Source organism: Bos indicus x Bos taurus, chromosome 17 (assembly GCF_003369695.1).
Source record: "Bos indicus x Bos taurus breed Angus x Brahman F1 hybrid chromosome 17, Bos_hybrid_MaternalHap_v2.0, whole genome shotgun sequence".
NCBI classification, from domain to species: Eukaryota; Metazoa; Chordata; class Mammalia; order Artiodactyla; family Bovidae; genus Bos; species Bos indicus x Bos taurus.
The window spans coordinates 67,630,885-67,658,150 of NC_040092.1; the positions used below are offsets into that span (position 1 = coordinate 67,630,885).

General features: G+C 45.2%; 1 protein-coding gene across 1 annotated transcript in view; it reads right to left on the reverse strand.

The window, feature by feature from the left end:
• Positions 1-26,226, reverse strand: part of TMEM154 (transmembrane protein 154) — a 52,073-nt gene extending 25,847 nt beyond the window's left edge. The window contains exons 1-3 of the mRNA XM_027513451.1: positions 25,954-26,226; positions 1,272-1,529; positions 1,145-1,183 (exon numbers count right to left, since the gene is read on the reverse strand). Of these exons, the coding sequence (XP_027369252.1) occupies positions 1,145-1,183; positions 1,272-1,529; positions 25,954-26,041 (385 nt within the window). The 5' untranslated portion in view covers positions 26,042-26,226. The remainder of the gene's footprint in view (positions 1-1,144; positions 1,184-1,271; positions 1,530-25,953) is intronic.
• Between the last annotated feature and the right edge of the window lie 1,040 nt (positions 26,227-27,266).

A 27,266-nucleotide genomic window follows, 5' to 3' on the forward strand; every position in this document is an offset into this window, starting at 1 on the left:
TTTCTTCAATTTAAGTCTGAATTTTGCAGTAAGGAGTTCATGATCTGAGCCACAGTCAGCTCCCAGTCTTGTTTTGCTGACTGTATAGAGCTTCTCCATCTTTGACTGCAAAGGATATAACCAATCTGATTTCAGTATTGACTATCTGGTAATGTCCATGTTTAGAGTCTTCTCTTGTGTTGTTGGAAGAGGGTGTTTGCTCTGACCAGTGCGTTATCTTGGCAAAATTCTATTAGCCTTTGCCCTGCTTCATTCTGTACTCCAAGGGCAAATTTGCCTGTTACTCCAAGTGTTTCTTGACTTCCTACTTTTGCATTCCAGTCCCCTATAATGAAAAGGACATCTTTTTTGGGTGTTAGTTCTAGAAGGTCTTTTAGGTCTTCATAGAACCGTTCCACTTCAGCTTCTTCAGCATTACTGGTCGGGGCATGAAAGTGAAGTCGCTCAGTCGTGTCCAACTCTTTGTGATCCCATGGACTGTAGCCTACCAGGCTCCTCTGGTCAGGACATAGACTTGGATTACCATGATATTCAATGGTTTGCCTTGGAAATGAACAGAGATCATTCTGTCGTTTTTGAGATTGCACCCAAGTACTGCATTTCAGACTCTTTCGTTGACTATGATGGCTACTCCATTTCTTCTAAGGGATTCTTGCCCACAGTAGTAAATATAATGGTCATCTGAGTTAAATTCACCCATTCCAGTCCATTTTAGTTCGCTGATTCCTAAAATGTCAACATTCACTCTAGCCATCTCCTGTCTGACCACTTCCAATTTACCTTGATTCATGGACCTAACATTCCAGGTTCCTATGCAATATTGCTCCTTATAGCATCAGACTTTGCCTCTATCACCAGTCACATCCACAACTGGGTACACTGACCAACACTGGCCCAAATTACACAAGGCCCTCACCAGGTTAGATACAGAGATGGAAGCTGTGTATTTCAATTTTCAGTTTAGGCTGAAGGCATTCTCTCTTTCTGTTTTTAAATAGAAAGGTATATGACATTTCTAAACTCTGGAAAATGTCACTGAAACAAGTCATCACTCATTATTTTATGTAGTTGCTTCACTTAAAAACATCTCAGTTTCTTTTCCCACCCCATCCCATCTCCAGGCAGGTGTTAGAATAATACTCACGTGTCTGTAAAACACTCTGAGATCCTTGGCTAGAGGGCTCTGTGTGGAAGCAGAAAGTATTGTTTTATCAATTATTCATGAACACATGGAGCAGTTGTCTAGAAATGAGAACGGGCAAAATATTTACCTTGTTTATTCCTTTTTCTTTTGTGGTATATTACAAGGAGTATCGCTGATAGAAGTAGGAGAGACAGTAAAAGCACTGGGATCAACACCATTAATATAAACTCTAAGTGCTCTGTGTCTTCCTCAATCAGGGTAACATTTATATTGGTGATGTAAGGTTCTGTGGTCACTGAAGCAAGTGTGCTTAGAGCCTCTGACTCTTCATCCAGGACTCCTGTGCCTGGGAGCGCGTCTCCTGACAGTTCTGTGTCCTCCTCTCCTGTGGGAACACAAACAAAATTGAGACTGTCATGGAGACCAAGCTAGTACGGTATGTTTTCAATGATCTGAAACTTACCCTCCATGCATCCAGCAAGAAACTTGATCCACTGGATTTGGTCTTCCAGTTCAGCATGACACAGAGTATTGATCGAACATAAATGGAGCTCAAGCTGGGAGTACATTCAACATGGAACCAGAACCCAGAGATAAACCTCCCACAAAGGCAGGCAGTTCAGATGCACTTCAGCAAAGGGCATTGAGAAGCTTTGCAGTATCTAGCACAATATTCCAGGATATGCTATGCTGCTGCTAAGTCGCTTCAGTCGTGTCCGACTCTGTGCGACCCCAGAGACAGCAGCCCACCAGGCTCCCCCGTCCCTGGGATTCTCCAGGCAAGAACACTGGAGTGGGTTGCCATTTCCTTCTCCAATGCCTGAAAGTGAAAAGTGAAAGTGAAGTCGTTCAGTCGTGTCCGACTCTTAGCGACCCCATGGACTGTAGCATACCAGGCTCCTCCATCCATGGGATTTTCCAGGCAAGAGTACTGGAGTGGGGTGCCACTGCCTTCTCCTAGATGCAGGAGACATGGGTTTGATCCCTGATCCAGGAAGTCTCTCACATGTCAAGGAGCAACTAAGCCGCAACTCCTGAGCCTGTACTCTAGAGCCCTGGTGATGCAACTGTTGAGCCCACTTCCACGGCTACTGATGCCCTCATGCCCTAGAGCCTGTGCTCCCCAACAAGAGAAGCCGCCCATGAGAAACCTGTGCACCGCAACTAGAGAGTGTAGTCCCTGCTCTCCGCAGCTAGAGAAAGCCCTTGCGGGAGCAAAGACCCAACACGGACAAAAATCAACAAATAAATGTTTTTAAAAATACCATGTGTATTTTTCTTGTAAAGTGAAATTCTCAAGGGGATGTTCCCTTAAAAACTAAGGAAACTGCACCAACATTTAAATTTACTGAATAATATGACTCTTTAGAACCTGCCCTATTAATAGGTTTATTCTGTTGGGACTTTGGATTGTGCTGGAAAACCATCCTTTGGTTCATCACAGGACAGGAAAGGACTAGTAGCTAGGGGATTATTTGAAAAAATCCTTCCTCGCCTGGCTCTGTCGTGACCACAGTCAGGTTTTCCTCCCATCGTGGTACTACAGCGTTGCCTATCATTCAGGTGGGAACCAATTGTGAAAAAGAGCATATTAGCTGAGGCTACAACAATGAGATAATTTATATGAAAGTTCTTCCTAAGGTGAAAGATACTCTTCAAATGAAGATGTCCACTGCCTGAAGCTACGCTCAGTACTGCAGGTTAGGCCACCTCCCAGAGAATGACCGACGGGCCACAGCATGGCCAGCTTAGGCCTTAGCTCTCCACATGTCAAATATAAAAATATTTGTTTGATCACAGTCTAATTTTTCAGCTATATAAACACTTCAATTTCTCCACGACCAGGGGATCCACTTGGTAATCATATCAGTCAATGCCACCCCAAACAATCAGAATCAATTACAAACTGCTAAGTAACTGGTATTCCTCATGTGTATACACCAAAAGCAGGACTCAAAAAATATCTACCATTTATTGACTTCTGTCCTCACGGTTAAGCGACCTCATTCTACATTTATGTCTTTGAAATAAGGTAAGTCAATAATGTATTTGTTAAAAGATTTGACATATCACTCTGCTCGCAGAACTATCGAATCAAACATCATTCTTCATTGGTAACCTAGGCCAGCAAAGACAATATGCTGCGAGGGAAATGGTGGGCCACAGGGACAGTGGCACATACACACATGTGGTTGGTGATGAGGACCTTCCTCCAATACCCAGACCTCCTTCTTATTTCTTTTGTTTATTTACTTCTGCCATTGCTATTGCTACTGCTACTATTTCATGCTAACTTTTACAAGTAATTTACTGAGAGCCAAGTCTTATGCTCTGCCTTGTGCCAGATTATCTCATTTTGTTCCCATCACTTTTTCAGATAGCAGCTGCGGCAGGGAGGTTACACAACTAGCCCATACCCACAAAGTTATCGTGGAGGAGTGAAGATTTAAACCCCGGAGGGCCGATAGAAGAACTTGAGCTTGGAACCTCACATGGTACTTTCCTTCCCATCAGGCAGGAATGGGATGATTACAAATGATGAAGTGGTGACCAAGAGAGGGAGCCTCACGTTCTTGCCCCTCAGCCCACACGAAGGCAGATTTCTGGCACAAAGAGGGAGGGAGGGCTCTCACTGCGCTCCCAGGGCCAGGCGGCTGTGAGCAGAACTGCCCAGAGGACAGGATCCTTCCAGCCTCTCCACGGAAGGTGGACTAGTTCCCAGTAGAACACACAGCACTCTCAGTCACACCTGCCCCAGAAGAGGACAGAACTGGAAAAAAAATAAGCTAGCAAGAATCATGAGGCTGTTGGACAATCAGGCATGAAAGAGAAATGGAGACGCTCACAGATGGTCCTGGCTTGTGCACATTTCTTTCTTAGCACAAGTGACAGAGCTGGTGACAAGTGGCTCTTAGTGACGTTCTGGAGTGAAATTTTCTCCCCAGCACCCCTCACACACACTCTAACATGTTCTCCATTTAACCATCATTTACTCTCTCTGATTCTTTAGTGATTGTTTAAATAAATGAGTCAAGGGTTCTCCGTGTGTGCTTTTTCTTTACCCTGCAAGTCTTCATCTTCACACACGCCTGTGACAACCTTCCTTATACCCTTCCCTCCCCAAACAATACTGTGATAGCTTCAAATAATAAATAACAGTCATTTATTAGATGTTGATAGAGTATTCTGGTACCAGGATAAATACGCACCATCTAACAATCTTCCCAAGTTCATTGTTCACAATACAAACAAAGAAACAGTCTCAAATGTCTCGCCCTATGGCATAACCCTGATAACTGGCAGTTCTACTGATACACAGGATTTTTTAAAAAACTGTTATTGAAGTACAAAGAATAGCAAGGAGAGATAAGAAAGCCTTCCTCAGTGATCAAAGCGAAGAAACAGAGGAAAACAATAGAATGGGAAAGACTAGAGATCTCTTCAAGAAAATTAGAGATACCAAGGGAACATTTCATGCAAAGACGGGCTCAATAAAGGACAGAAATGGTATGGACCTAACAGAAACAGAAGATATTAAGAAGAGGTGGCAAGAATACACAGAAGAACTTACAAAAAATATCTTCACAACCCAGATAACCACAATGGTGTGATCACTCACCTAGAGCCAGACAGCCTTGAATGTGAAGTCAAGTAGGCCTTAGGAAGCATCACCTCAAACAAAGGTAGTGGAGGTAATGGAATTCCAGTTGAGCTATTTCAAATCCTAAAAGATGATGCTGTGAAGTGCTGCACTCAGAATCCAGCAAATTTGGAAAATTCAGCAGTGGCCATAGGACTGGAAAAGGTCGGTTTTCATTGCAATCCCAAAGAAAGGCAATGCCAAAGAATACTTAAACTACTGCCCAATTAGACTCATCTCAAATGCTAGCAAAGTAATGCTCAAAATTTTCCAAGCCAGGCTTCATCAGTACATCAACTGTGTTCAAGCTGGATTTAGGCAGAGAAGCCAGAGATCAAATTGCCATTGGATCATCGAAAAAGCAAGAGAGTTCCAGAAAAACATCTACTTCTGCTTTATTGATTATGCCAAAGCCTTTGACTGTGTGGATCATGACCAACTGTGGAAAATTCTGAAAGAGATGGGAATACCAGACCATCTGACTTGCCTCCTGAGAAACCTGTATGCAGGTCAAGAAGCAACAGTTAGAACTGGACATGGAACAACAGACTGGTTCCAAACCGAGAAAAGAGTAAATCAAGGCTATATACTGTCACTGTGCTTATTTAACTTATATGCAGAGTACGTCATGAGAAATGCTGGGCTGCATGAAGCATAAGCTGGAATCAAGATTGCTGGAAGAAATATCAATAACCTCAGATACACAGATGATATCACGCTTATGGCAGAAAGCAAAGAACTAAAAAGCCTCTTGATGAAAGTGAAAGAGGAGAGTGAAAAAGTTGGCTTAAAGTTCAACATTCACAAAACTAAGATCATGGCATCCAGTCCCATCACTTCATGGGAAATAGATGGGGAAACAATGAAAACAGTGACAGACCTTTTTTTTTTGGTGGGGGGTGGGACTCCAAAATCACTGCAGATGGTGACTGCAGCCATGAAATTAAGACACTTGCTCCTTGGAAGACAAGCTATGACCAACCTAGATAGCATATTAAAAAGCAGAGACATTACTTTGCCAACAAAGGTCCATCTAGTCAAGCCTATGGTTTTTCCAGTAGTCATGTATGAATGTGAGAGTTGGACTGTGAAGAAAGCTGAGCACTGAAGAACTGATGCTTTTGAACTGTGGTGTTAGAGAAGACTCTTGAGAGTCCCTTGGACTGCAAGGAGATCCAACCCAGTCCATCGTAAAGGAAATCAGTCCTGAGTATTCATTGGAAGGACTGATGTTGAAGCTGAAATTCCAATACTTTGGCTACCTGATGTGAAGAACTGACTCATTTGAAAAGACCCTGATGCTGGGCAAGATTGAAGGCGGGAGGAGAAGGGGACAACAAAGGATGAGATGGTTGGATGGCATCACTGACTCAATGGACATGAGTTTGAGTAAACTCCGGGAGTTGGTGATGGGCAGGGAGGCCTGGCGTGCTGTGGTCCATGGGGTTGCAAAGAGTCGGACATGACTGAGCGACTGAACTGAATTTAACTGAATATTCTTTTCCATTATGGCTTATAATTGGATATTCAATGTAGTAGGACTTTACTGTTTATCCATTCTATGTATAATGGTTTGCATCTGTTAATCCCAAACTCCCAATCCTTCCTTCCCTCCCCTCCCCTTCTCCCCCTTGGCAACCATAAGCCTGTGCAACCATAACCCTTGGCAACCATAAGCCTGTGCAACCATAACCCTTGGCACATAAGTCTGTGTCTGTTTCTCTTTGTACGTAGGTCCATGTGTGTCATATTTTAGAGTCCATGTGTAAGTGATATTATAAAATATTTGTCTTCCTCTCTCTGATTTATTTCACTTAAGGCAATAAATAATCTTCATTATAGGTTCACTTATGCTGCTGAAAATGGCATCTTCTTTTTCGTGCCTGAGTGATGTTCCATGTCTTCTTTATGCACTCATCAGCGATGGGCGTCGAGGCTGTCTCCACGTCTTGGTCACTGTAGACAGTGCGTCTGTGAACGCAGGAGTGCAGGTGACCCACAGGGCTGTGAGGCTGCCCACCCTTGAGCACGGTTGCCCATGACCGTGGGGCTCTACTCACTCAGCAATTATGGGGATTTGGTAAATCCCCTTAATGGCTAAATGTTCTAATCTGTACAACTAAGGATTGGCTAAATGTTCTAGGCTCGTCTCTATCTCCCCAAGTTCCCCTCTAGTTCCACATCTCTGTGTTGATTCGGAAGCATTTATCTTGTCTTCAGTTTGACTTTTTGACAGGCGCTGCAAACACAGCGCTAAGTTGAGAGAGGACGCTTCACGACACCCTTTCCTCAGTTTTCCCCAGAGGTAACCACTCTTTCCTGCCGCCTTCCAGAAAACTCTCTGCATATACTAGTATAAGTATCATTTCCTGTTTCCTTTTTTAACACAAATGGTAGCAAACGTTATATAGTGTGCTGCCCCTTGGTTTTTTTTTTTTTTTTTTCCACTTAAAATTAGATTTTGAGGATTATTCCATGTCTGTATCTAGAGAGTTGCCTTTTCCTCCCATTATTTGCTGTATCGCCATCTATTCCTGTTGACGGGGACTCAGGTCCTTTCTTTGTTTGGAAGTTTGTGTTTCCCATGGCCACAGTCACACCAGCACACCTGCCAGTTTGCTCGTGTGCAGCACCATCTCCAGAGTGGGGAGAGGGCGAGCGTGCAGCGCCAAACTACTCTTGGGGGTCTGCCCTAACATCTACTCCACAACAACACCAGCCCAGTGCCCACACAATGAGGACTGGCAGAAACTACACTGGGGAAGGGCTGGTACCCAGGGCATCTCTGATGGGAAAGTTGAAAACATTGGGGATCAGCCCAAGAGTTTGTGCCAAGAGCATCAAATGTCCTCAAAGGCGGAGCTGAAAACCTGGGGCGGGCCACGTATCAAGTCCCTGCTGCTGCTAAGTCGCTTCAGTCGTGTCCGACTCTGTGTGACCCCATAGACGGCAGCCCACTAGGCTCCTCTGTCCCTGGGATTCTCCAGGCAAGAACACTGGAGTGGGTTGCCATTTCCTTCTCCAATGCATGAAAGTGAAAAGTGAAAGTGAAGTTGCTCAGTCGTGCCCAACACTTAGCGACCCCATGGACTGCAGCCTACCAGGCTCCTCCATCCATGGGATTTTCCAGGCAAGAGTACTGGAGTGGGGTGCCATTGCCTTCTCCGATCAAGTCCCTAGCCAGGAGTAAGTCACACGGGGGACAGAGGTGGAGACCAGAGAGGATCCCGAGGTCACAAGAGCAGGGCGGGAGTGGAGCCAAGGAGGGCAGGTTGGGAATTTCTCCCAAGCATGACAGCGGTTCCCCCTGTGACCTGCGGGCTGAGAGCAGCTCCTAAACCAGTGGATCACCGTGTGGCCCAGACAGCCCCCTGCACCTTGCCTTTTCTAGGAAACACTAGGTCAGGCCCATAACCGTCAGTGGTGAGTTCCTGTGGAAGCCATCCTCCCATCCCATGCTTCTTGGTAAAAGTACAACATTTTAGAAACTCAGAGGTCCACCTCCACTATGGACGAACCCACACTCTTTCTGGAAGTGAGTCTGCAGCGCGTCGCCTGCATAATGTACAGGGCCGGTTCCTGTGCTGAGCGCCGACTGGATGGATGTCTTCTTGCATCGTGGGGCCTGGAAAGAGCCTCTTTCTCCTCCAGTTGTACCTTTCCTAAAAGGCCCCAAAGGGGGCCACCAGCCCAGCCCACCCCACAGTGATCACACGAAGGGTACAGGCATCCCAGCTGCGAGATGCTGTGTGTCCCACAGGGGCCTCCTTCACACTGGCCTTGGAAGGTCGCTATTCATCCTCCGCCCAGTCTGTTTTCCCATTCTAGACTGATCTGTTCTCTGTTCCCCAGGAGACTCATCTGTCCGGTATAACTTCTCTATTTTATTATTGTCTTTCTATCTACAAGAGGACGTATTTCAGAAAAAAGGGGTGTGGCCTGGGGGTGGGGGCAGAGTGTAAAACTGAAGAAGCTGCAGAAAAAAAAGAGGTTCAAGCCTGAGAAGGGATAGTGGCAGCCGCCGGCAAAGTGCAGAAGAGAAGAAAGCGGAAGAAAGAACCGGACTTACTGTTGAAACCAGAAGGGCTGTGGGCAGGGCTGCGGATGTGACCTTGAACCTGGCCAGCGCTGGGGGCGGGGGAGGGGGTGGGACTCAACGCAGGTCTGCTAGGACTCTCCTCTTCCAGGGGCCTCCCATGCAAAGCCTCCCCAGAGCGATCTTTTCACCATCTCTCTCTCTCCTCACAAAATGGAGCATTAACAGGAGGTGATGGGAATGGTCATTCAAGCAATGAAATTAAGCTGCAATATTCATTTTACTTTTAATCTTAAAATTACCAGATAACTGGACAGTGCACAGAGTCACAAAAGACTATAATATCCATACAAACACAGCTGGGATGTGTGTCTCAGACATCCGGTGAGGACTCTGGGGGGGATCCTCATACGTGGGCAAAGGGAGGAAATGCCCGAGGTGAGCCTGGCAGCTCGGCAACCAAGCAGGCACCTCGCCCCCTTGTTGCAGCCCCACACCTTGTCCCCAAGTGGAAGTGACTCTGCTTCCTGGTGAAGCAAACTCACTAACTTCTCCTTTTGAAAGTGGAACAAATGCACAATCAAGCTCTCATGTTTAAAGTTTAAACGAAAGTGTTATATAGCCACTGAAAGGTTGGCACACTCGTATTACAACGTAAAATATAACACTGGTGAGAGAATATTATTAAACTCAGAATGTCAGAAGCATACTGGACCTCTGTCAGATGCCCCATTCTTTCACTTACATTGATTCCAACACGCAGATGGTTGAAACCATCTTATAATTCAGGTAGTGAAATGAAACACACACCCACACACTCACACACACACCCACAGAGCAGGTATCAGGTAGTCAAATGCTGTCCTGCTCGGTGGAGAAACTTGATTTAGGATTTCAGGATGCTCAAGAAAACCAAGCCAAAGAAGCCTACCCACTTTCCATTAACCCTGTACCTCTGTCTATGGAAAAGAGCCAGATTCGTAGGAAGGCAGGATCAAACCAAACTGAGACACCCTCCAGCTTCTCAGCCTCGGCTGAGTATTAGTCACCTGGGGACCTTTCAGCCCAGCCCTAGTCAGTACATCCGAATACCTGTGGTATTCGGTCTGAACCCAGGTCTCAGAATCCTTTACAGACTCCAATGTGCAGCCAAGCTTGAGGACCATGGCTCCAAACCCTGTCCACTCCTGACCTTCCCCAGCCTACAACCTCTTTCTCTATGTTCCTTCTTGGTGAACCGGAGGAGAATCGGGATAGGGAGTGGATTCCCAGCTCCCAGCAGCTGCCCACTGTGTCATAAGAACATGATTGTTTAAAAAGCATCGCTGAAGCCTTGACCCTCTGAGAGCCTCTGGCCTGGATATACTAGAGAGAGCTGTGACAATCATGCCTTATTATGTGACTTCGAGGCATTAACGAGAGATCATGCCGGAGCTTAAAACCTCACCTCAAGCAAAAGTAACCGCTGGACTACCCACACAGCAGTCCACCTACATCAGCGTGTACCAGAATCACCAGGAGGGTGCCCCCACCCCCCAACACTCACGGCTAGACATTGTCCCCAGAGCTTCTGATTCAGCAGGTCTGGGATGGGACCAGGAACTTTCACCTCTAATAAAACGCTCATGCTACTGGTCTAGGGGCCATACCTTGAGAACCATGGTTTGAGTGGCGCAGACAACCTCATGGGGTTGCGTTTAGGTATCAGTCACACCCATGGCAACTCACGGCGCTCTGCACACTGACAGCGCCTGGTGCTGTTTAAGGTCCACTCAAAACCGGTTCCCGAGGACATCCGAGGTCGTGGCCTGGGCAATGGTATGTTATTAAAGCTCCCTAGGTGAGTCCATTAAGTATTTATGCTGGGCTGAAAATTACTGAGTTAAATCATAATTCAATTAACTTTAATTTGCTGTTATTCATGAAGACAGTCTATTCGCTTCAAAGATGACTGGAGAACCCTACAGAGAAAGACGTCTTTGGGAGCAAAATTAATAAGGTGTACTCTGGCATTGAAATTGGAAGGAAAGAATAAAACTGTCACTACTTGCAGATCACATGATACTTTATATAAAAACCCTAAAGCCTCCAGCTCCAAACTATTAGAACTAATGAATTAATTCAGCAAAGTTTCAGGATACAAGATGAATATATAGAAAACTGTTGTATTTCTATACACTAATAATGAACTATCAGAAACAGAAAGTTTTCTAAAATCCTGTTTAAAATTGTATCAGAAAGAATTAAATACCTTGGAATAAACTTAACCAAGGAGGTGAAAGACCTATACACTGAAAACTATAAAACACTGATGAAAGAAATTGAAGACGATACAAAAAAATGGAAAGACATCCCATACTCTTGGATTGGAAGAATTAATACTATTAAAATGGCCACACTACCCAAAATAATCTACAGGTTTAATGCAATTCCTATCAAAATACCCATGACATTTTTCACAGAACTAGAACAACTAATCCTACAATTCATATGGAACCATAAAAGACCCAGAATCATGAAAGAAATCCTGAAGAAAAAGAACAAAGCTGGAAGCAAACCCTCCCAGATTTCAGAATACACCACAATATATTTTTAGATCTGTCTCTCAAGGCAAAAGAAATAAACAAATAGGACCTAATTACTGAAAAGTTTTTGCACAGCAAAGGAAACCACCTACAAAACAAAGACAATCTACAGAATGTGCAAAAATATTTGCAAATGATATGACTGACAAGAGATTAATATCCAAAATATATAAACAGCTCACACAACTCAATATCAAAAAAACAAATAACCCAATCAGAAAATGGGCAGTGGACCTGAAGATATGTTTCCAAAGAAGACGTACAATGACCAACAGGCACAAGAAAAGATGCTCAGTATCACTAATTATAAGGAAATGCTAATCAAAACCACAGTGAGATACTACCTCACACCTGTCAGTATGGCCATCATCAAAAAATCTACAAATAACAAATGTTGACGAGGGTGTGGAGAAAAGGGAACCCTCCTACACTGTTGGTGGGAACATACGTTGATGCAGCCACTGTGCAGAACAATATGAAATATTCTCAAAAAACTAAAAATAGAACTCCCATGTGATCCAGCATATACTATATATATATATATCCAATATATACTCTGGGTATATATTCAGAAAATACTAATTTAAAAAGATGCATGTATCCCAATCGTCACAGCAGCACTACTTACAACAGCCAAGATATGGAAGCAACCCAAGTGTCCATCAACAGACGAACAGGTGAAGATGCGGGACATGTAGACAGTGGGGTGCCACTCAGCCGTGAAAGCATGAAATTCCGCCTTCTGCGGCAGCATGGATGGGCCGAGAGAATATGATGCGTAATGAGATAAGTCAGACGAGAGTGCTGTATGATATCGCTTATACGTGGAATCTGAACAGAAATAGATTTACAGATACAGAAAACAAACTAGTGGTTACAGTGAGGAGACCGAAGTGGGGAGAGACAGATTAGAGATACGGGGCTAAGAGAGGCAGACTACTGTATAAAATAGATCAGCAGTACAGACATATTGTACAACACAGGGAATCACAGCCACTGAAAGTGAAGAAAGGGAAAGTGGCTCAGTCGTGTCCAACTCTTTGCGACCCTATAGACTATACAGTCCATGAAATTCTCCAGGCCAGAATACTGGAGTGGGTAGCCTTTCTCTTCTCCAGGGGATCTTCCCAACCTAGAGATCAAACCCAAGTCTCCAGCAGCAGGCAGATTCTTTACCAGCTGAGCCACAGGGAAGGCCAAGAATACTGGAGTGGGTAGCCCATCCCTTCTCCAGTGGATCTTCCTAATCCAGGAATCCAATTGGGGTCTCCTGCATTGCAGGCAGATTCTTTACCAACTGAGCTATCAGGGAAGCCCATTATCTTGTAATAACTTGGAGTATAATCTATAAAAATACTGAACCATTATGCTGTACACCTAAAACTAATACAATAATGTAAATCGACTCCAGAAAAACATCTATTTCTGCTTTACTGACTATGCCAAAGCCTTTAACTGTGTGCATCACAATAAACTGTGGAAAATTCTGAAAGAGATGGGAATACCAGACCACCTGACCTGCCTCTTGAGAAACCTATATGCAGGTCAGGAAGCAACAGTTAGAACTGGACATGGAACAACAGACTGGTTCCAAATAGGAAAAGAAGTACATCAAGGCTGTATATTGTCCCTCTGCTTATTTAACTTATATGCACAGTACATCATGAGAAACACTGGGCTAGAAGAAGCACAAGCTGGAATCAAGATTGCCAGGAAAAATATCAATAACCTCAGATATGCAGATGACACCACCCTTATGGCAGAAAGTGAAGAGGAAATAAAAAGCCTTTTGATAAAAGTGAAAGAGGAGAGTGAAAAAGTTGGCTTAAAGCTCAACATTCAGAAAACTAAGATCATGGCATCCAGTCCCATCACTTCATGGGAAATAGATGGGGGAGCAGTGGAAACAGTGTCAAACTTTATTTTTGGGGGCTCCAAAATCACTGCAGATGGTGACTGCAGCCATGAAATTAAAAGATGCTTACTCCTTGGAAGGAAAGTTACGACCAACCTAGATAGCATATTCAAAAGCAGAGACATTAGTTTGCCAACAAAGGTCCGTCTAGTCAAGGCTATGGTTTTTCCAGTGGTCATGTATGGATGTGAGAGTTGGACTGTGAAGAAAGCTGAGTGCTGAAGAATTGATGCTTTTGAACTGTGGTGTTGGAGAAGACTCTTGAGAGTCCCTTGGACTGCAAGGAGATCCAACCAGTCCATTCTGAAGGAGATCAGCCCTGGGATTACTTTGGAAGGACTGATGCTAAAGCTGAAACTCCAATACTTTGGCCACCTCATGCAAAGAGTTGACTCATTGGAAAAGACTCTGATGCTGGGAGGGATTGGGGGCAGGAGGAGAAGGGGACAACAGAGGATGAGATGGCTGGATGGCATCACTGCCTCGATGCACGTGAGTTTGAGTGAACTCCGGGAGTTGGTGATAGACAGGGAGGCCTGGCGTGCTGTGATTCATGGGGTCACGGAGAGTTGGACATGACTGAGCAACTGAACTGAACTGAACTGAAATCAACTATACCTTAACAATAAAAATACCTGTGTATGTACTTGTCAAACAGTCTATTTTTTTTTTAATCAGTTGTTCAGCATCTGTGACATCTGACTGTGATGTGGTCAGGGGCAAAATGGGAATAAAACAGGAACAAACAACATTACCAGACACCCCAGGCCCCAGCCAGGCTGCGGGGGAGGATGGCTATGCTGATGCAGGGGTTACTGATGCCAAGCAGACGGACCACATCCTTGATGTCAGGGCTCTGGCGTGGACCAGAGGCTGCCCTGGGACACCATGCCAGTGGGAGCATGGGGCACGTTCTCAAGGGCAAGTCCCTTCTCCAGTTCACTTGGTTTTGAAATAGTACTGTGAACTGTTTATTATCTGATGTGATTTCTCCCCTGTACTTGTTCGTTTATTGGCTGTCTCCTCCACCATCGCCCCCCCATCTCTCTGCAGCACAGGGAGCCCTGTCTGCCGGGTGGCTGCCGTTTATTGAATAGTTGTTTAGGAGAAAGGCCAGATGAGTTGGAGGCAAAGTGCTAGACAGGCATCACGCCTTTTTATCAAGAGTTGGATATCTTCTTCTTCAATCAACCCCCTTCCAGGAACACGCACAGTGTGTTCTTAGTCAGAGACAGAAAAGGGATCTACAGCAGTTTTCTCAGAAACGCATCTGAATTTAAAAAAAGAAAACACTGGGAATTGAGAGGAACTGAGTGAAAAGACAAGAACCTCTAATAATGAGATTTCACATTTCTAGCTTTTGGGGTTTTCTTTCTGTTGGTTGGCTTTGGCTTTGGAATCAGGTGTGTCTTAGGGTTCCCCCCATAAAGTCCGAGTGACTGAACCCTCTCTGGGGAGCAGGACTAGGGGTGGAGGGACTCTTAATTCCTCTGTAAGCTCTGTTCACTACATACTGGACAACTTTTAATAAGTGAAAATATTCACTCAGGATGTTTTTTCTGACATTATGCTTGAAGAAGAATAAAAAGTTGGTTGAACAGACTCAGTGCAAAATCAGCGAAGGTTAGTGGCAGAATACCCACTCCAGTGTTCTTGCCTGGAGAATCCCAGGGGCCGGGGAACCTGGTGGGCTGCCGTCTATGGGGTCACACAGAGTCGGACACGACTGAAGTGACTTAGCATAGCATAGCATGGTTGATTTACAATGCTGTGTTAGTTTTAGGTGTACGGCAGAGTGGGTCAGTTATCCATGGACATATACCCACTCTTTTTCAGATTTCTTTCCCATAAAGGTTATTACAGAGCATTACAGATTTTTTTTCCCATATAGGTTATACAGAGCAGAGTTCCCTGTGCTCTACAGTAGGTCCTTATAACCCATTTTATATATAGCAGTGTGAAAAGTATTTTTAAAAATTTTAAAAAGATTCTTAAGTGATGGAAAAGTATTCAGGTTGGTCATAAGTACTATTTTTATGACAATTCTACCCGTCTTTTCTTAGAATCTTATTGATTTATTTTCGGCTGTGCTGGGTCTTTGTTGTCGCGTGGGCTTTTCTCTGGTTGCAGAGAGCAGGGGCTACTGTTTCTGGTGGTGCCACAGCTTTTCACTGCGGTGGCTTCTTTGGTTTCGGAGCACGGGCTCCAGGGCAGGCAGGCTTCAGAAGCTGTGACCCCTGGGCTCTGGAGCACACAGGCTTAGTTGCTCTGTGGATGAGGGATCTTCCCAGACCAGGGATCGAACCCGTGTCTCCCGCACTGGTAAATGGGTTCTTTATACAGAGCCACCAGAGAAGCCCCCTCAGAGTTTTAACACTGCTGGTTGACCTTCTGATGTGCTAGCCTCACTCTCTTCTGTCCACATCCTTTCTGCATTTATTAATATACCCCATGACTTTTTTCTCAATTTGTTTTTAATGAGACTAATTACATCAAAATATGCTTTAAAGTGGATCCACCCTTGTAGTCCTGATTTCTTCTACTTTATCACCAAGATTTTTTTGTTTGTTTTAATTATTTTTTTTATAGTGATAATTCCTTGTTATTTAAATGACTGATCTAGGACTCAGTTTAAATATTCTTCTAGTATTTGTTAACTGGCTACATAGTCAATATGTCTCTGGGTTTAGCGATGCTCCAAAATAGGAGTAGTCTTTGCTTGGCAAAAGATCATCTAATCATAAATAGAGTTACTAGATAAAATATGGGACATCTGTTAAATTTGAATATCAGGTAAACAACAAATAATTTTTTAAAAATATGTAATATTTATATGTATACTTACAATAAATTACATGGGGTATAGTTATACTAAAATTTTTTTGTTGATTTAAAATTTATATCTATCTGAGTGTTTTATATTATTTGCTAAATCTGGCCATCTTGCGTGCATGCAAGCTAAGTCGCCTCAGTCATGTTCATTTCTATGCGACCCCATGGACTATAGCCCGCCAGGCTCCTCTGTCCATGGGATTCTCCAGGCAAGAATACTGGAGTGGGTTGCTGTGCCCTCCTCCTGGGGATCTTCCCAACCCAGGCATCAAACCAGAGTCTCTTTTGTCTCCTGCATTGGCAGGTGGGTTCTTTACCACGAGCGCCACCTGGGAAGCCTTCTGGCCATCTTGCATGCTTGTTAAGTCGCTTCTGCTGCTACTGCTGCTGCTAAGTCAGTTCAGTCGTGTCCAACTCTGTGCGACCCCATAAACAGCAGCCCACCAGGCTCTCCCGCCCCTGGGATTCTCCAGGCAAGAACACTGGACTGGGTTGCCAGTTCCTTCTCCAATGCATGAAAGTGAAAGTGAAGTCACTTCAGTCGTGTCCAACTCTGTGCGACCACCTGGACTGTAGCCTGCCAGGCTCATCTGTCCATGGGATTCTCCAGGCAAGAGTACTGCAGTGGGGTGCCATGCCCTTCACCAGGGATCTTCCCAACCCAGGGACTGAATCCAGATCTCCTGCAGTGCAGGTGCATTTTTTTACCACTAGGCTAGCCATCTTAATCATAGACAAATAAGCATAATTTTTAGAAAAGAATAAATAGATTTTAAATTAATAAACAGTGATGTCGGGGGGAGGGGGGGAATCAGCAAACCCTATTAATTGCTGGACTCCTGTTTCTGAAAACCACAATGGAATGGGGAAATAGGAAATAATAAAGATGGTTTTAATTTATATAAAATAAAGAAATATAGAAAAAAATCAGATTTCTAAAACAAACTAGATTAATTGGTTTTGTTTTATGGGAAAAAAAAATACTACCACCCATCAGACCCTACTCTGGTGGATAGCTCTCCTTTCCAACCACCTCTTTAACTTCTCAGGAAGTCCTTCTGTGATGTCCTCAGCACCTGAGGCAGACTCTTCCATCCTTTTTATGTTACAAATTTTTTTTTTCAAGTTTTCAAATCAGTTCTTACTGGCTTGAAATTTCATGTCTACGAAACTTATATTCTCCATTTTTTTTTCAAAAGTACTTCTAAAACTACTTGGATTTTCTGCAAATTGTCATGCCACTCAATGCTTCTCTCCTGAACTTCCCTCCATATTCTGAGAGGGAGGTGGACAGAAGGCGTTCTCGGAACTACTCACGGATGCAGCCATGAAGCTTTCTCCGCAGGAGGAGGAGGAATGGCTGTGGCCTGTTTGGTGTGAGGAGCCAGAACTGAACGATTCCCGGACCAAATGATTTGAGAGAGTTAACATTTTAGAATAAAACTGGATTAACAAAAAAATCACATGCATCCAGTTTTCACCACATTGTATTACTGAAATGATTATAACTTTGTCAGAAACACAAGTATGTCTTGGGCGACTGAATAAATTTCACGTCATTCATGTCCCTGCTAGGCACCAGGCCCTATTCTGGGACATAAAGGTGAATGAGACCATTTCCCGGGGAAGCGGTGGGTAAGCAGGGACAACGGCATCCAAATTAATAGTCACATGACAGTTTCATAAAAGCTGCAACAGGTTTGGGTACAGAACGTCATGAGGACTCGGGAGGGGAAGACACTCATTGCATTAGGGGTGGGGGATTCAGGAGATCTTCACAGAGGAAGTGATCACTGAATTGAATCTCAGGATTCGTCAAGCAATGATGGCTGCAAAGGCATTGCAGCTGGAAATGCCCCCGTGGAAAGACTCCATGGCCCAACAGAGCTTGGCACATTCAAGTACATGTATCACGGGATGTGCAGTGGGAAGGGCCAGCAGGAAAGGAGCTCGGCACAAGCTTATAAAGGGCCTTGTGATGATGCCAGGGAGACTGGAATCTATCCAAAGGAAACGCAAAACCACTGAAGGGGTAAGTACAAGAGAAAAATCATCACATTTTTGTTAGAGAACCATCATTCTGGAGGTTATATGAAATGCAGTTGGAGAGGAGACAAAGCCAAGAAGACTAGTTAAGAAGTTGATGACGTACCCTAGGTGAGAGCTAAGAAGGGCTTAAACCAGCAGGGAGTAGAGAAAGAGTTCTGTTTTGGCCAGGCTGAGCCCAAGGCCCCTGGGACATCTCCAAGGAGGATAGATGATCAAGATGCAGGACTGGGGCTGGGCCTTCAGACCTGACTGGAAGTGATACGGGGCAAGTCATCAGCCAAGGACTGAGATGGAAGCCAAGAAAATGGAAGACATGGCCCTGAAATGATGGAAAGAGTAAGAAGAGAAAAGAAAAAGATGAAAGGAACAGGTGGAAGAGAAAGATCTCAACCCCAAACCTGAAAGGAACAACCAGACTCACAGGAGACCAAGAAGAAAATGACCTCATAAGAGCCAAGGAAGAGGAGGGTTTCAATAACTGATTAATTACGTTAAGGGCTACAGAGAGAAACCGAAGATAAAGACGGAAACGGGCCGTTTGGGTTCAGCTCTCAGGAGGCACTGCTGACTCGGGCAGAGCGGCTGAGTGTTGTGCTTGCCGTGGCAGCCGGATCACAGGGGGCTGAAAGATGAATGAAGAGGGAGAAAATGAAGACGTGCTGGCTGTCTTTCAAAGAGACTGGAAGCCATGGAAAGAAAAGAGGGCAGACAGCCAGCAGGGACCCAGGAGAACTGGAAAAGAACTCACTTTTCATGATGAACATTCACCTACCGAAGAGAACAGAAACAAGTATAACAAATAACAGGGGACCCACCCCGATTCTCTTCTATTTCCCCATAATGACGAGAACAGGGGTTGGCAAACTTTTTCTTAGTGGGCCAGAGAGTGAAGGTTTTAGACCTTGTGGGCCAAGAGGCCAAATAGAGGCTATTATCTGTTTTTATATAACCATTAAAAACCAGCCTTAGCTCGAGGGTTGGAAAAAAACAGGAAGACAGCTGAACTGGGGCCATGAGGCCTGGTTTGCTGACCCCGGACCACCATGCTTTTTCTGAAAGGAACACAACATTGTAGATCGTTGGAGCCCTCCTTCCCCTGATCTCATTCAAGTTAACTACTCTCCTCAAGTCAGCCTGTATCAATCCCATACTTTTCAAATATGCCTGTGTCCCTAAGCCATAGAAGCAGAATTTGGAGTGTTTTTAAAACTTTAAAGAAATATAATTATTCTGTGCATAATAATCTGCAACTTTCCTTTTTTTTTTGGTCAACAGTACATTTGAGACTGATTTATCTTTATACATTTGGCTACAGTTTATTAAATTTACCTACTCTATGATAATCTCATTCTATATCAAGTTCTTCATATTTTTCTTTTGTTAATAGATATTGAGATTGTTTCTGTTTTTCCATTTTTACCAACAAGGCTACACTCCGCATCTTAGCCAACTTCTTTGCTCTACACTTGTGAGTGGTCTGGGGTATATGCGTAGGAGAGGACTGTTGAAGCTGTAAGGGTATGAACATCTTCAGTTGGCTAAATGTTTCCAAATAGTTCTCTAGAATGGTTGTATAGAAAAGTTTCCATTTCCAATAATCTCATATAGTAAGTAACCTGAAAAATTCTCCCAATATGCAACACCTAGAGATACAAATGAAATACAGTAAGTCCCCTACATATGAACAAGAGCGTTCTTGTTCATTGACAATAGCACATTGATAAGTCCTATTTGTTCATAAGTCCAACAAAGTTAGCTGAGGTACCCAACTAACACAAACAGCTATATAGCACTTACTGTAATAGGTTTATAATATTTTCTCACACAAATAATACATAAAAACCAAACACAGAATAAAGAAAACGGTTTTAATCTCACATTACAGTACAATAGCTGGCATACAGGAGCTGGTATCAAGTGAACGGCAGATATGAGGAGGGAGAGGAGGTGGAAGATGGTAGAGCTGAAGGATTGTCAGCAGCAGGAGATGGAGAGCAAGCTGCAATTTCACTCATGCCTGACGATGACAGAACACAAGTTTGCGTCTTTGAAAGTTTGCAACTTGAAGGTTTGTACGTAGGGGACTGACTATATAAGAAATTTCTTGAATGTATAAAGAAATCACAAAAAAGCAAGGCAATCCCCAGGGCCCAGAAAACATGGATAAAGCAAAACAACAGCTTGTAGGGGAAATTTAAATTCACAGCCATACCTACCTACCTACGAGGACTTTCCAGAACCCCAGAGGGATATCAGAGGTTCTATAGTGCTTTTAGGGGTTCCAGTCCACCCACTGGGTCAAAAGTTAAAGCTTAAACACCAGGTCATGGTTGTAAAAAATAAAGAAAAAAAGAAAAGCAGCTGCAATGATTCTGGCAAAGGTCAAAGTCAGGAGTGCTTCCCCTAGGCTGACCTCACCATCATCCTGACACTGTGTACCCCTGGCCCATGACCCTGCTGTGAATTTGGTTCTGTCTGCTTCGTGCTCCTTGGCAGTCTCTTTGCTCACTTTGGTCACCTGCTTCTGGTTACTGGCTTGCCCCTTTAATGAGCTTTTGGCACCTCACACAGCTCTTGGAGGCCGACCCCTGGGGGCTGCTCCCTCCACACCCCAGGGCTGGGGTTTAAGCCTCAGGTCCAAGCTCCCACTCTCTTCAAGCCCCGTGCACATCCCTTTCCGAGTTTTTCCAAACCGTATTTTGTGGTGACAGGACTGCGGTTGTGCTGGGAAAGTATTTACAGTAGCTTGATGATGTATCAGAAAAGTTGAAGTTCTGTTAAATAGGGTGGGCCCAACTCTGCGTGCTGGGTTTTGCCCTCAGGGCCCCCCAGATTTCCATCATGATGGGAGTCGACAGATACAAGATTTGATCTACATAAACTTCAGACAGAAATGGTCAAATAGTTAATAATATGTTTAAAAGACATAAAAGAAGGAATAAAGAACATAAAGAAAAAATAAAACCAAGACTATAGATATACACATATATTTATGAATATTCTATATTCTCAAATTTTCTTGGAATGAAAAGCTTCAGCAGCAGGCGACAGGAGATGACTGCATTAATCTGCCCTCCCACGGGCGGTGCAGGGCTCCTGCTTCTCCACACCCTTGCCAGCAGCTGAGGGTGGTGCAAAGCACACACAGGCAGGCAGATCACAGGCTGCGTTGTTGCTTTACAGAACTGGGCCCATCCCAGCCAAGGTCTTGCCCTCCTCTGGTCTCCTGGGTCTGCCTTCAGACACAGGACTTTAAGCCTTAATCAATCTCTCTCGGCCTGCTTTTCCTCTCTTTGCCCCCGAGGGCTGGTTGATCCTGGAAGTCAGATCTCAGCAGGTTTCTCCCACAGTGACTCGGCCTGACACCTGATGAAGGCTGTGCTTCCTCTCCCTGCTTCCCACACCCTGCAGCCTCTTACCCGGTGACTTCAACATTCTGTTTTTCCCGCTTCTGGTCTTAACTGTACTCACTTCTGATTCTCTGTTGCTGACCCTGTACCTTTCGGCCCCTCCCTTCCCCTCCACAGGCCAAAGTTCAACCCAACTCCTCTGTCCCTTTTCCTGTGAGCCCGCCTCCAGTCCAACCAAACACACACGGCCACAAGTGTGACAGTCTTAGAGCCCAGCCAACAGCTGATGTGACGCACCTACAGGCAGGAAGGCACCAGAGACAGATTTCTCCAAACCTGAAAGTTACACACACAGCCTGGCAGAGCCTCAAAACCAGAGGCAACATGGCATCTTGTTAGAGCATGGACTCATGAGGCTAAATCTTATTCAGATACACTACTTAGCTGTGTGACCTCGGGCAAGTCATTTAACCCCTCTGTGCCTCAGTTTTCTCCTCTGAAAAACAGCAATAATAGTACCCACTAGATAACATTCATTAAAGGAATCAAATGAGCTGGTACATGTACAGTGTTCAGAACAGGCATATACTGAGCGCTATCTCTGTTGGCCATCATCATTATTAGTACGGGGACTGTCCCAGGAAATAGCACATGGCAGCCCCACAGTCATTGAAACAAGAGCAGTTTCAGAAAGTTTAGTTTCATTTATGCAACTAGAACTTTCTTCTATTCTTTCTCCCCTTCTCAAGGTTCATCCAATCATTACATGATCTTTACTCTTCTGAAACAGCCCAGAAAACCTCCCAGTCCTCTCCATCAAACCCAGTGTTTAACTTTGGCCATCAAAACATTTATAGCTGCCTTCTTCCTGCCTCATGCCTCTCAGTTCTTTTTTTCCAGAGACCACTCTGCTTTTAGCAGCGGTATCTGGGAAGTTGCTCTGAACTTTCTGACAGTGTTACGCTGACACTGGCAGGACACAGGATTAGGAACAAGGTGGCCCTTCCTCCCGCAGGCAGAACGCTGCCTTCGTTCTGAGCTTTCTTAGCATCCGACACTGGCCAAGATCCCTAGGCCCAGAGCTATTCTGTAACTGTTCTCATCTGTTTGGTCAAAATCCCAGAAAAGCTGTTTTCTCATTTCTCCCCTGGTGACTTCTAAGTGGATGACTTCTCTTGAGACAGTAATCCATTCTGTACCAGGCTCTATAGCTATATAAAGCAAAAGATTCAAAGATGCTGACTCAGCAGCAATGGTGCTGGTCTCAGGTAACGGCAGGTATTAGATAATGTCGCACCTTTGATGTGAGATAAACCTGGATTATGCTTGCAAAGAGGAATCAGCCTGTTTGGTAGACTGCAGTCTTCTACCAAACACCTCCGTGATAGTTTTTGAAGAATTCAAGGAAATACTTAGATGTAACTATGACACTTGGCTTCCCAGGTGGTACTAGCAGTAAAGAACCTGTCTGCAATGCAGGAAGCACAAGAGAAGCCCGTTTAATCCTTGGGTCGGGAAGATCACCTGGACAAAACTGAAGCGACTTAGCATGCACGCATGTGACACTCAGACACCGTTAGCCCAAAAGAATATGTTGTTGCTGTTTAGTCACTAAGTTGTGCCTGATTCTTTGCAACCCCATAGACTGTAGCCACCAGGCTCCTCTGTCCATGGAATTCTCCAGGCAAGAATACTGGAGGGGGCTGCCATTTCCTTCTCCAGGGGATCCTCCCAACCCAGGAATTGAACCCACGTCTCCTGTACTGGCAGGCAAAGTCTTTACTACTGAGCCACAGGGAAGCCCCTCAAAAGGATATATATCTTACTTAATTTTACAATGTATATTCATTCAGTCCTTAATTAAGAACAGCCTTTCCCTCGGCTAATCTCAAAGTAATAAGCTCTGGTTTATCCAGCTGCTTGCAAGTGGGCATTTTTGCATTTTCAGGCACTGAGAATGGAGACAGGGCCCAGTGAGGGTAGGCTGACCCAGACAAGCCCCGTGCTCCCCTCAAATGCAACTTTTCACCTCGTCCTTCTCCTGACATCCTAACATTACCTGCCTTCAGGAGCTCATCGGTTTTAGTGATCAGTCTCACACCCACTCTAGGATGATTTCAGTATTTCTCAACAACCACCGGGTTCCTAATTTATGCTGACCCCTTACAAGATTGGAGGAAATCAAAGATGAACAAAAGGGAATTTTCTTTTCCCTGGAGGTGTTCACAGCCTGGAGGGAGGCCTGGGTATGATTCTAGGTGGTTAGCAGCAGCAGCAGCAGGTCTATGGGGGCACAACAGGCAGGGTGCCACAGAAGGGGCAGTGAGACAGACACCAGCAACGAGGCTACATTCCGTCTGAGCCTTTTAAGAGTACACAGGCATCCACTTGTAAGAAAAAAAAAAAAGGAACCTGTCATCACTTGCAGCCAAAGCCACAGAGGCCTGGAACACACGCTCCATTTCGTGTGACTGGGGCTGCGGCGGGGGAGCAGGAGAGACTCAAGGAGATGCTGTGGAAAGGAGATTGCAGGGAGAGGCCAGGGGCCACGAGTGAGGAGCCACCTCTGTGAAGAGAAGGGCCACGATCACATACAGAGCCCAGAGGGAGACCTTGCACTGAGTCTCTTCACTAGTCCTTTGGCAGCTCCTGGACTGCAGACACTTTGGTTCCATCATTTTCAGGCGCTCAAGAAAAGTACTCAGCTAAGGTTAAATATCACTCTCAGGAGCCTGTTTGAGGCAAGTGTGGTAGCAGTGAGAGTTAAAAGTGGGGAAGAAGGATAGCTGGGCCCTGCTCCCATGGGTGCTGAGGGATGCCTGTCAGGGAAAGGAACGTGGTCCAGAGGTTTTAGCAGAGGGCATGGTGGATTCCCTGGCTGCAGAGGAAAGACCCTGGAGTCCAAGTCAGAAAAGCTGACTGGCGGTGGGTCTTACCTTTCTCCTCTCAGTTTCTTCATCTGTACCCCCAGTACAGCTGAACCTCCAGCACAGCTAAACACTCAGTACAGTTTGAGCATCATCTTTAAGCTCCCTTCCTGCTCCAAATGGGGAAGGGAGTGGCTCAGACAGTAAAGAATCTGCCTGTGATGAGAGAGACCTGGGTTTGATCCCTGGGTTGGGAAGATTCCCCCATCGGAGGGCATGGCAACCCACTACAGTATTCCTGCCTGGAGAATCCTCATGCACAGAGGAGCCTGGTGGGCTAAGTCCATGGGGTCACAAAGACTCGGACAGCACTGAGAGACTAATCGCACAGCACACCTGCTCCAAAACTTTATGCATTAAAAAGCACAGCGTCCACCAAACTCATTTTGAACATGACCCTCAATTTCAACCAAATCTCTCTCCAGTTGGAATGCTTGGCCTTTCCAGTCTCCACCTGGAACCCTAGAGACCACGCTGGGAACACCCAGGGAAAGGGAGATTGGTAGGGTGGGGTGGTTGTGTGCTGACTTCTAATCTCCAGGAGGTTATCTGTCTGTGAGGTAGTGTCTGATGCTCCTCCCCACATCCTATTTAAAGAACCTCAGCTTGAGAACCTTCCTTGTGGGTCCAATGCTGTTCCAAGCTAGCAGCAGGAGGTGTCCACTGACGGGAAGCACCTGCAACCAGTTCGTTTACCCAAGAGCGAATCCACACAAGGGTAAGAAGCAGGGAGTGACTGTGCTGGTTGTAGCAACTGTCAAATGCTTCTCTTAGCTCAACACTATGAGATTTAATACTTTGTCTTTTCTGATACCTTTGATTCACTACAATCACATAACTTTTTAAAACCAAAGCTTCATTAGTCACAATCAACACAAAGAAAATCTCTCCCAAGGTAACAAGATCAAAGGAAAGCTGATGAAAGCCCTTACAAGTTGGAATGGATGCCTGGGGATTCCTCAGACAATTTCCTGCTTACTTTTTTTTTTTTTAACTTATGGTGTTTCTTTAGTCTACTTTCCAGTCCTAAATTTCCATAGCCCAGTTTTTCCAGGACTTTTTGGAACCAGCAGACTTCTCAGCCCACATTACTAAAAGTTAATTCATGATTTCTCTGTTTCAGCTGATTGAAACGGTCTTTTCCAGGAACTGCCAAAGAGTTGGTCATTTTCTTTATATGCCCATTAAAGCCGGTAAATGACTGGGACCGGTAAATTACATCTTGGAAAACAAAGACTGCGGGGAGCTTAAATTCCAGGAGCGAACTGCAGCTGGATCAGCCGGCAGAGAACGAAGCCAAGTCCCTCCTCCCTCCTCCCCCCACAAAAAGACAGCTAGACTTTCCTCCACTTTTTTCACAGTAAGGCTTAGGTTTTTCTAAGTGTTACGCTCCCCGGCAGAGTTCCGTAGCCTCGGGTACCAGACAAGCCTTCCTCGTCCTCCGCGCCGGGAGTGGAAAGCCGAGGGGTGCTTACCCTGCGCCGGGCGGGTGGCAAGGGCCGCGAGGACCACGGCGAGGAGAAGGGCGGCGCGCGGAGCCTCGGGGGGCGCGCGCCCCGGCATCGTGATGCTGCTGCGCGCAGTTTCAGTCCCACTGAAACGTGAACATTTCCTGTTTCCTGCTTGTTTGGGTCGGTGCTAACTTGAAGGAGAGGTGTTTGCCTGTTTTTTAGGAAGTGATGTAATTCTGCAGGAGCCTGTCAGACCAGCAAGAGTTGCAAAAGAGAAGTTGCTCTTCAAGCACTGATTCAGTTAACACGCCTCGCAAGGCCTTTCCCCACCCCGGCCGCGTGGGACCCCGCCTTTTGATATCGCCCCAGTAGGAGCAGTGTCCTGCTCTCAGATGTCACTCAGGATCTGGGGCTGGGGGGCGTGGACCACTCGCCTTCTGGGTTTGTGATTTTACTCCATCCCCAAGTCAGTGTCCCGTTCTGCCTAGAGTCTAGAGCTGCGCTCTCCAGTAGAACCTTCTGAGATGATGGAAATGTTCTGAATCTGTGTGATCCAGTACAGGAGCCATTAGCTACATAGGTTGCTAAGCACTCGAAATAGGGCTGGCGAGCCCTGAATTGTCAGTTTCTGTTTTCATTCATGTAAATTTAAGTAACTCTTTGTGGCTGGTGGCTACCACACTGGACCCCATTCAGCAGGGACACCTGTGCCATCAGGAACTGTGCCCAGCCAGGAACAGGCCAACCCTTCTCTTGGGTCACCCACACCCTTCTCCCTGGGTCCTGGGTCCTGCATGCCCCACGCCCACAGCTCATTAGAAGGAAAAGGTATACTATATGCCTGAAGGGCGTGCTCTGCTGCTCCAGAGAGAAATCATCTTTTCATGTTTCGCTTTTTGTTTATAAAGACTATTTCTTAGAGCAGTTTTAAGCCCACAGCAAAGTTAAGAGGAAAGGGCAGAGATTATCCCTAAACCCCGAGTCCCCACACCTGCAGCGCCTCCTCCACTCTCAATATCCCTGCAGAGTGGTACATTTGTTTCACTTGATAAATTTACATCGACACATCACAACCACACCAAGCCCCATTGTTCACTTTAGGGTTCACTTTTGGTGCCATATATTCTATTGGTTTGGACAGATATATAATAATGACATGTATTCTCATTATAGTATCATATTGGGTAGTTTCTCTGCCCTAAAAATCCTCTGTGCTCCACGCGTTCATCCCTCCCAACCCCTGAAAACTACTGATCTTTTTATTGTTGGCATAGTTTTGCCTTTTCCAAAATGACAGATAGTTGGACTCACAAAGTAGATAGCCTTTGCAGACTGGC